The sequence below is a fragment of the Poecilia formosa genome, unplaced genomic scaffold (assembly GCF_000485575.1).
Source record: "Poecilia formosa unplaced genomic scaffold, Poecilia_formosa-5.1.2 Scaffold706, whole genome shotgun sequence".
NCBI classification, from domain to species: domain Eukaryota; kingdom Metazoa; phylum Chordata; class Actinopteri; order Cyprinodontiformes; family Poeciliidae; genus Poecilia; species Poecilia formosa.
In genome coordinates, this window is record NW_006800645.1 from 100,431 (window position 1) to 110,453 (window position 10,023).

A 10,023-nucleotide genomic window follows, 5' to 3' on the forward strand; every position below is an offset into this window, starting at 1 on the left:
TGTTGCCGTTGACGACTGATAGATGATGTACTGAAGCTGTAATCTTGTAATTCTCCGAAAAACGGATCTGACAAAATCTTAACATGTCGCTCAATGAATGCAACCATATCACCAAATCCTGCCCGGTATCCAGTTGTCTCCATTATATCATAAGCTTTATTTCTCCAACACTCTCGTAACTTGTATGGCAGTTTAGAAAGGATTGCTGTCATATTTATGGGCATATTCAGCTCCTGCACATACTCAAGCTCTTCCATTACATTACAGCAGCCACGCAAAAATAAAGAATAACTCTGTAATGCCCTAATGTCCTCAGTTCTTATTGTTGGCCAAGACAAAGCCTTGTTAATATATGCAGTTGCAGCTTTGTAAGGGTTTCCAAAATGTTCCTGCAATAAAGTCCTTGCTACAGTATAGCCGTAATCTGGGTCCATATGCTGACAACTGCGCACCAGCTCACGAGGTTGATCTTTAGTAAATTGTTCCAGGTAGTATAGACAGTCTGCATTGGTTGCTTTGATTTCAACTCCCTGTTCAAAGGCTTTAATAAAGGCTCTGTACTGCAGAGGATCACCATCAAAAACAGGAATGTCCCGTGGTGGCAGAGTCATGCTCTGTTGCTGCTTTACCAAGGCTGCTGTGATTTCAGTTTGTCTGCTCATGATGGTGAGAAGTTCTCCAGGTAATTGTAAACTGTTGGATGGTTGGGTTATATTCTCATGTTTAAAATGCTCTTTTGATTGTATTTGGGTTCCACTGGCTTTATGTTGACCCCCCACAGGGTGCTGGTTTGTTGCTACGATTCTCTTCGGTCTCACATCCATAGGTTTATTTTCCTTTGATCCCCTCTTTAATTCATTTCTTTGTTTAGTCTGGTTTACATCGTCCTGTTGAGTTGTTGGAATTTCCATTTCATTTTTAGGAAGAAACTCTTTCACAGAGGGGTCCAAACTTTGCTTTAATCCCTTTGCCTTTGTTTTCCTTTTACAGTGTGAGCTCACTGAGTTTGATGTTTGTGAGGTACACTCCATATTTAAATTATACATTTCCATCTGTAAGTCGGATTCAGCCAACTCAGTTTCCAGTGCGAGCATCTCTTTTCTTTTCCTCAGTTTCTCCTCCTCTTCTTCAATAGCATGTCTTTCTTTTACAGCTTTCACACGGGCCAAAACTGAAGCCCTTTTAGCTGCTGCCTTTAACTTTACCGATGAAGTGATGCTGGAATTAACACTCCTTTGTGAATGTCCACTGCCAACATTTGACACACTGTCAGTGGGATTTACACCATCATCATCACCATCACCACCATCATCATTGTTGCTAATTGCAGTTTGAGAGAGCCACTTATTTTTACACTAGAAATACATTCATTATTATGAATCATTTTTGCTTTAAACCATACCTCATGATTTTCCTTTTCATCATGTGGCAAAACCCCCAAAAAAGACTCATGCAAACGTTTGGCATCATCACACAACGTAATCAACATATCAAGAGTACTTAAAACCTTTGTTTTTTCACCTTTAGACATTAAATCATGAATTTCATGTCTTATATGACCCGTTTTGTTTAATTTTAATTTTCTTTCCTTCTGTAATGTTTCAAGTTTTTCAGCCAAAGCCTTTTTTGTTAATTTAACAGTACGTTTTTGAGTTTCCCCAGCAACAACCATCTGTTCAGTCTCAGTATTTTCGTCCATTTCCATAGTGCTGAAGTCCACTTGAAAGACAAATGTGCAAAAAGCTATAAAATGAGCCTCGATCGCAAAGAGGCAATGCCCAATATTATTATTTAAACGCCTCGATTACCAATGCATTGGTTTAATGTGTGCACACAATAAAAAGTAATGGCCATCAAAGATGTAGCGCTACACATACCTTGTTGGGCGCCTGTTGACATTCCATAATCCAATCCACAACGACCTTCAAAGACCAGTGATCTGATCCTCCTCAATCAGTGCCCGTCTGCCACCGCGTCCATTCGATCCATTGTTGCCGCGGTCTGGTCCAATGGGTTACGTACTTTCAATCACAAATTATCTGCCACCGCGTCCATCCAATCCTTTCTCTGCCGCGGTCGCAGCTTGATGTTTTTTTAGTTCTGTAGCGTCCAGCTAACAAACGACAGCTCCTCACAGTCCAAACGGTCTCAGTCTGCTCCACATAGTTTCCATCACTTTGCTCAAAGTCCAAAAAGGACAACTTTTTGACAGTATACTAGCCAGTTCAACCCTGCACTAGTTTAAGTGTTGACCCGTTGCTGCGTTGTCATGACGCGCTGAGCAGCTAACATCACCTGTTGATCGCTTGTAATATCAATCCCTGATCTTCTTGCAATCCAAACTCCACACTTTGGTCCAGACAGATAAACATTTGTGAACAAAATCCATTTATTCCATAGTACACGGTAACAGTGTTAATAATGACTCCGCCACAGCGGTTAAAAACTTTTATGCCCTTCCGGGTTCAACACCTGACAGCTATCTGTCACCTCTTGATTTATATATTGGAGCCCACATCCCCATCTAGTGACCAAAAACCAAAGATACACATATTTGGCTCCAATACCCCCTGTAGTAACCAACCATTGCTAGATAGCGACTTGACTCAATACGAGTGGTGGGTACCGGAACAGATAAAATAGCCTCTACTTTAGCCTCAACGGGGCGCACTTGACCTTCCCTCTCCCTTTTTCCAAGATAGGTCACTGTCGCTTGACTGAATTGGCATTTAGAGAAATTAACTGTCAAATTAGCCTCAGTCAGATGCGCAAAAACATTTCTTAAATGTTCAACGTGCTCAGCACATGTACCAGAACAAATCACCAAATCATCCAAATAAGCCTCACAGAATGATAAACCGAGCAAAACCACATTCATTAACCGTTGAAACATCGCTGGGGCGTTACGCATCCCAAAAGCCATCACGGTGTATTGAAGGAAATCATCGGGTGTGACAAAAGCGGAAATTTCCTGGGCTCATGCTGTTAAGGGTATCTGCCAGTATCCCTTCAGCAAATCCAGTTTAGTCACAGACTGGATTTGCTGAATCCAGTCTGTGACTGGATTCAGTCACAGTTATCCTCATATGGAGGCAGTTATTCACTGCCTCCATATGAGGCAGTGGATAACAATCCGGCCTAGGCACCCCATTTACCTTCCTTAAGTCCGTACTACTGCTTGTAACAGCAAGTCCATGTACTCCACCTGCATCTTCAAACGGCATCGCTTGTCCGGGTTCACTCTGTAAGGCTGTTGTTTAATAGGCTTGGAATCACCAACATCAATGTCATGGCTGAGCACACGAGTCTGAGTGGGAATGTCTGTGAACAACGACCTATAAGACTGGATCAAATGAATGACATCAGTCTGCTTAGAAAAATCAATGTGAGACAACCGGAGAGGTACGTTTTCCAGAACCTCTTATTTTGGAAACCTTCCTTCAGTGACAGCCGGGGAAAAGACGCCACCTTCAGGTTCAGCACTGGACAGTTCCTCCTGTGCGTCCGCACCTGCCCCAATGCAGGCGTCAGCTCGTTCACTGGAAACACAACTGACAGATTTATTCAGAGTGGGCGCACGCTCAATATAAGGCTTCAGCATATTAATATGCTGCGGCCTGGCTAGCTCTTTTTAAAGTCTTCCATTAAAATGAGCTGCTTAAGTTGTGCAAAGTCGGCAACATTTTCAGCAGCGCACCAACGATCAAAGAGAATTTCTTTATCTCTGACAAAATCCACATAAGTTTGATTATAGTGTTTTTTTAATTTGCGAAATTTTTGGCGATAAGCTTCAGGTACTAATTCATACACCTGCAAAATAGCACCTTTAACTTTGTCAAAATCAAGGCTATCAGCCACAGACAGGGACGCATTTGCCTCTTGCGCTTTGCCACTTAATGCACACTGCAACAACAAAGTCCACACATTTTTAGACCATTTAAGTGTGAGTGCCACTCACTCAAACAACGTGAACGTATCAACATCCTGCTCATAAAATGGAGGAACCAAGCGAACATTTTTACTAACATCCAAATCATTTGATTGGGATTGCGAAGTCCCAGCACCAAGCTCGAGTTCTTTCAAACGTAGTTCAGCTTGTATCTCCAGTTTTCCTTGTTCAAGATACAGCTCTTTCTCTCTCAAAGCAAGCCGTCCTAATTCAACTTCAAGTTCTTTCAAATGAACCGGTTCATCTGGCATCCAAGCTTTCGATGGAGACCCAACAGAACTTTTTGGTAAAATTGTAGCAGAAAAAATCCCAACCTGAACCAGTGCTGCTAACAACTCAGCTTCAACTGTTCCTCTTTTAGCACATTTATTTACTGTAACCTTGAAATGCTCGGCTACTAACAACAACTGATCCTTTGTGCATTTGCCCAAAGACTCCAATGTGGGCTTTTTAACAAACTCCTCCTGGTCAAACTCCATGTCTAGACCACAGAAACAAGCCACACTTTATCAGAAAAGCCCATGCACACACAAAGCCACAAGAACACCATGCCCGAATATCCTAATTAACCACCGCAATGCGCGCCAGCTGTGCCAAAATGCACAGAAGAACCAGCATAATCGAAAAAACCAAAAAACAATCTCAGGACACGACTAATTTATAAAGGTAAACTTTGTTTAAACGAGAACCCACAAATATGTTACGTCCACCAAGGGCACAACATATTAGAGGACACGAGACAAAAATAAGGGTTCAAAAAATATATATTTTATTCTTAAACTCCCTTGAATTTTGGTTTTTGGTTCAGCTGCTTTTGATTTTCTGTGAAGAAAAAGGAGAGTTAAATGTCCTCAGTTTCCCATGTCCAAAAAAAAAAAAGAAAAGAAAAACAAAACCCCAAAAGTATTAACAGAAAGTTGGACCTGGTGAGCCGATCAAACAGAACAAAACGGTACAGCAGGGGGCCAACCCTATAAACGTAACATAAATTCTATGAACATTTAACACTGGAATTGGAAGACATTTTAAATATAAGTAAATAAAACAACAGAAACAATAAATAAAACAAAATTGTCCTTTAAAAAAAGAGCCCAAAACATCAGACTGAAGAGCAGTTTCCATAGAAAGAGAAAATCAATAAATCATGCGAATGGAAATGATTGAGCTCATTTTAAGCTACCATGTGATTCATTGACATATTGCTTTCTGCAACAGGCCAAGCTCTGGTGAACCAACATCCAGTATTGTCACAGAACATAGACCTACAAAAACCAGATGGACAATTTGTGGGAAACCTTAGAAACTGTTCACAGCGGCTCCATAAAACTGACTGAGTTAAGGGTGAAAAGTTACTAGAGACACTTTTGGTCTATCAGACTAAACTCGAATAAAATCCATCAAGCTTTGGTTGTGATGCAAGAGAAAATGTGAACACTTCTAGCAGGGGAAATATCTACCTGAAAATCAGACATCTGCTGTTTCTATGTGTTTTAGGTCTATGAAGATGTGAACCAGTGCTGTCAGGCTCTGTCTCAGAGACTGGGCACTCAGCCTTATTTCTTCAACAAACAGTAGGTATCAGTCTGCTGAGCACAAACATGTCTGAGCACCACCTGGTGGATAAACCTTAGCATTACATCTGCGCAAGCTTGCTCCATTGAAAATTGTTAATTGATCTTTAAAATTCATAATGTTAAACTTGAGAAAGAATCAAAAATAAGTTGGCGAAATTTATTAGTGAAACTATTTGAAAGTAACTTTGTTGTTGTTCCATCTTTTTTGTATTTGTTTCCCTGACAGGAGCATCAGCAATATGTAACATTTAAATGATTGAAACTACCGATACACACAACTATAAACCTGGCTGTCACTGCTTTATTTCTTTAGTTTACCTCAACTGGCGCCTCCTTTCACTCAAACTGGACACAGGGTGACATGTATGGATATTTACATCAACTCCCTGTGACAAATTATGCCTCTTTGCAGAACTCTGCATCAAAGTAAGAGTTCAAAACCCACCACATTAGCTGTGGTTGCGCAGCTCTATGGGAACCGCAGGTATAACTTGCTTTCAAAGGAGCGTGTTGAGGGAGCGGTGAGATTGAACAAAGAATTATGCGGCTTTTACATCTCAACATGCTGCCCAGCGTTTGGCTCTGTCTTCCCTATAAAGTTTATATATGTAGTCCTGGTTGGCCAGAGCGTTAGTGATTAACGAACCAGCGCTAACCTCATCGTGCAGGTTCAGCCAGGTGAGGAATTTTCGCGCTCGACTCGTAGTGACGCATTACGCTGGTTTTATATTATTTTACTATTATTTCTATTATTATTTTTCAGGTTACATAAAGCATCAAACCATATCAAATGCTTTGTCCACTTAGTCAGCCAAAGTTGATGCACACAGCCGCGAGATCTGAGAAACTCGTCCCTTAAAACTCAAGCAACCAAAATAGTTTTTGTGGCGCTTATTAAAAACTCAACAGACACAAAATGGAAGAGCTACTAAAGCCATATTGGTAGCATTTTGTTGCGCATCTCTGCCTGCAGTGCAGCAGATTTAACTCATCATGCAGGGCTGGTCCAAGGCTGTATGAGGCCTGGAGCAGAATTTGACTTAGCGGCCACTCTTGCTGCTAAAAACATCAGCACCTCTAACAGCTTCTGTGTTAGATTTAGTGAAATCTAAGAGAGGGGGAGTAGTTTAATTGGCCAACCTAAAAAGTAATAAGTTACAATTTACTAATTTGTATTTATGAACAAACAGAGCTCAAACTCAAAGATTAAACTCATAACATCAGATTGTTGCTATGATAACAAAACAATCTTACTATGTTCTCCGAACCTTTACAAAGTAAACTTGCCAGCTCCTTAAAATCTTAATTTAAATGTTAAACAATTTAAATTCTTTGCTGAAACCATTTAAAATCAAATTTAGCAGCATTGATAATCTCAATAAACAAATGTTATATTTATACATCTGTGGTCTGTGTTAAAATATTAGCATTTATGGGGCCATGAAGCCCCATAAATGGGGGCCTTATGGAACTGCTGACTTAATTTGTATTAACAGAAGTGCAAATAACTGATATTAATTTTAGCTGTATTTTTTTTATTTGTTGTTTTTAAGATTGTATAGTTGTGGGTTTAAATAGCGTCTCACTCACGATATTTTCCCATAACATCTAATTATTACCCAGTAATATTTTTACATTTCCTGTCAACATCAATACGTAGACGCCTCATGGAGCAGCCCGTTGCTGCGATACGTCTTTAGGCTTTTATCCTAAAGCCTAAAGCACATGACTTAGGGAGCTCCAATCGCTCTACTGCCACATACAAGATGATGGCGACATAACGTAGGACTCAGCGCTCAATGAGGCATCTACGTATTCATGTCTATGGTCAACATAACATCTTTTAATACAAAAACACTGTGGACCACCAATGGAACAGCGGTGGACCCCCTCGGCGCCCCGACCACCGGGCTTAGCAAATTCTCTGGGGGAAACCCTGCACTTATTCTGGGACTGTCACAAAAATCCCAATAAGATAAATTCTACATCTGTGCAGTCATGTTGGAGCTTTTCTCTTATGGTGGCTCTGATTTGCTTAGAGTTGATGGAAGGATTTTTGCTCCTTTTTTACTTTTGGACCCTTATGGTGTTCAACCACGGCAACAAGCTGTTTCTTTTTTATTTAGCAGTTGATTAGTATCCTCAAAGCATCTCTCCCGTCTAACAGAGTGGATATCCCTAACTTAAGCCTCTCTCTGCCCAACTTTCTAACCAAACAATGAGGCAGAGAGAAGAGAAGTGGGAGAAAAACAAAGGAGACCGATTAGCAGCATTTGCTAACTACTGATGCTATCATTCAGGACAAGTTACTGTGAAATATCTTCTGTTCTACCTGTTTGTTTATTTTAGCTGTTAGCTAAAGAAGCTAATGACAGCATCAGTAGCTGCATTTCCATTACAAACTTGATTGATATTCTGATAATGTGGGAAAAAAATGCTATTTCACAAAATTGGTGTTTCCATTAAATAAGAAACACAATTAAAAATCACACATGAATAAGTTTGTTTGCGCCGAACCGTCATCCTACCGCTTCCTGTCGTCTTCTTCATCAGTAGTATCAGCCGGCGGTTTAATCATGTAAGTCCTGTTGTGAAAAAAGTGTTTCTATTGTAGTTTTTGTGAAATACAGAAAAGCAATTGATTTTCTGTGTATAACAGAAAATCAACTTTCTGTGAAAAGAAAGTTGATTTCTTTTTGCACTAGGAAACATGCAAAAATGTTTCCTAGTGCAAACGTTTTTGCACTAGGAAAACCACCACTTCCTAGTGCAAAAACATTTTATTAGAAAAAACACAATTTATTGAAAATTGAATTTTAATTATTAATTCCAAATTCTGCAATTTTAGTCAAATAATGTCTTCAGTCACAGGCTCTTTTCCTGCTCAATGATGATTTTTGAAGATACTGAGACAACTTTTAATTGAAATCAATAAAGCATTTTTGAACTAAACTGAAGAAAGCAGAGTTGGGATGTTAAAATGTAAAGAAACAAAACTAAATCAGGAATGTGAATTCCTGATTTGCCAGGCCATTTTGATTAAGCAGCTTTGCTGTGTGCTGCAGGGCGACGGAGCTGGACGCGCTGGTGTTCGGCCACCTCTTCACCATCCTCACCACCAGACTCACCAGCACTGAGCTGGCAGAGCGGGTCAAGAGCTACAGCAACCTGCTGTCCTTCTGCAGGCGCATCGAGCAGACCTACTTCGAAGACAAAAAGCTTATGAAGGACTGAACAAACACTGCTCTCTCTGCCGACTCGTCTTGTACATTCTGCGTCTCCTCTCATTCCTTGCGCAGTAGCAACTGCTACGCCAATTGTTTGCGTACAATTGCTCGCTTCTCCTCTTAGGTCCACGCTTGTACATTTGATTTTTTTTTTGAGTATTTCCAATTACACACTTTAACCAGCAGGGTTACAGCTGTGCAACATGCCCGAGTTACAGAGGGAAGAACTCCACTTGACCCCAGAGGTCAAATTAGTTCGATTTTATTTTCTTCTCAGGGAGTTTTTGAGCTGCTGCTGTACAAAATCACAGAAACATACTGATGAAGAAGCTCCACATTGTTTTGCTTGTGTTGATGTGAAGTGCCTACATAAGACAGTCAGCTAAGTAGTTTTATCTTCGTTCCCAATAAAAGCCGAGTGTGAACCTTGAATCTTGTTGGTTGAAGTTTTTCCTCATCGTTACAGAGAAGGAAACCTTACGGACTCCGTCTGTTTCTGAGCCTCTAGAAGCAGCTGCTACACTTGAATGTGTTCCTGCCTCCAGGCTGCATGAACCTCATTGGTAAAGTCCCATTGCTTCCAGCCGCCCCACAGTTCACCATCTTTCACATTTCCTGTGAGGTTACCGGTTTGACCTCCGAACCTCCAGGACATGATGAATGATGAGCCACGCTGACCAAACGCAGCACAACTGGAGGTCAGCAGAGGCACATCAACCAGACTGTCTCTCTTCATAGAAGTAACCAGCCACATAGCTGCAGTAACAGCTTTCAAAATACTTCCTTTTTCTGTTTTAATGCGACAAACACAGCATGCCGCTGTAAATGTTTCACATCTGCTTGAAACCTGGATAATTTATTGAGCTTCATTGAGGACCTCTGGCAAGACTTAGAAATTGTTCTGGGGAGGAAGAAATATCTTAATCCAATATGAAAAAAATCTGCCTAGATCTGCAAACATGGCAGAGTCATACTACTGTTGGACTTCATTCATTTTTGTTTCTATGCTTCACCAGGTCCATTAACCAATTTCAGGACCTGACCAGAATTCCTCAGTGTAAATTACCTTGATAGGTCTATTCAGGGGTCCTGGAGAGGAGGGTCCGTCGAATAGCTGAACCTCGGATTCAGGAAGAGCAGTGTGGTTTTCGTCCTGGTCGTGTGGAACACTGGACCAGCTCTACACCCTCAGCAGGGTCCTGGATATATAGAGTCTCTGGCTCGGACTCTCCAATGTCTATGCTGCCCTCACGATGTGTCGCTCTTACAAAGC

At 40.9% G+C, this 10,023-nt stretch overlaps 1 protein-coding gene and 1 long non-coding RNA gene across 3 annotated transcripts in view; one reads left to right on the plus strand and one right to left on the minus strand.

The window, feature by feature from the left end:
* The window catches only part of mtx2 (metaxin 2), a 17,048-nt gene extending 7,866 nt beyond the window's left edge, over window positions 1-9,182 (plus strand). For both annotated transcript variants that reach the window (XM_007542536.2, XM_007542537.2), the window contains exons 8-9: window positions 5,444-5,520; window positions 8,589-9,182. In XM_007542536.2, coding sequence (XP_007542598.1) covers window positions 5,444-5,520; window positions 8,589-8,757 — 246 coding nt within the window. In that variant the 3' untranslated portion in view covers window positions 8,758-9,182. The remainder of the gene's footprint in view (window positions 1-5,443; window positions 5,521-8,588) is intronic.
* Window positions 7,061-8,582, minus strand: LOC107834654 (uncharacterized). The gene is made up of 2 exons (XR_001660463.1): window positions 7,736-8,582; window positions 7,061-7,701 (listed from the first exon to the last, which is right to left on the minus strand). It is a non-coding gene; the product is annotated as an uncharacterized LOC107834654 (long non-coding RNA).
* Window positions 9,183-10,023: the final 841 nt, after the last annotated feature.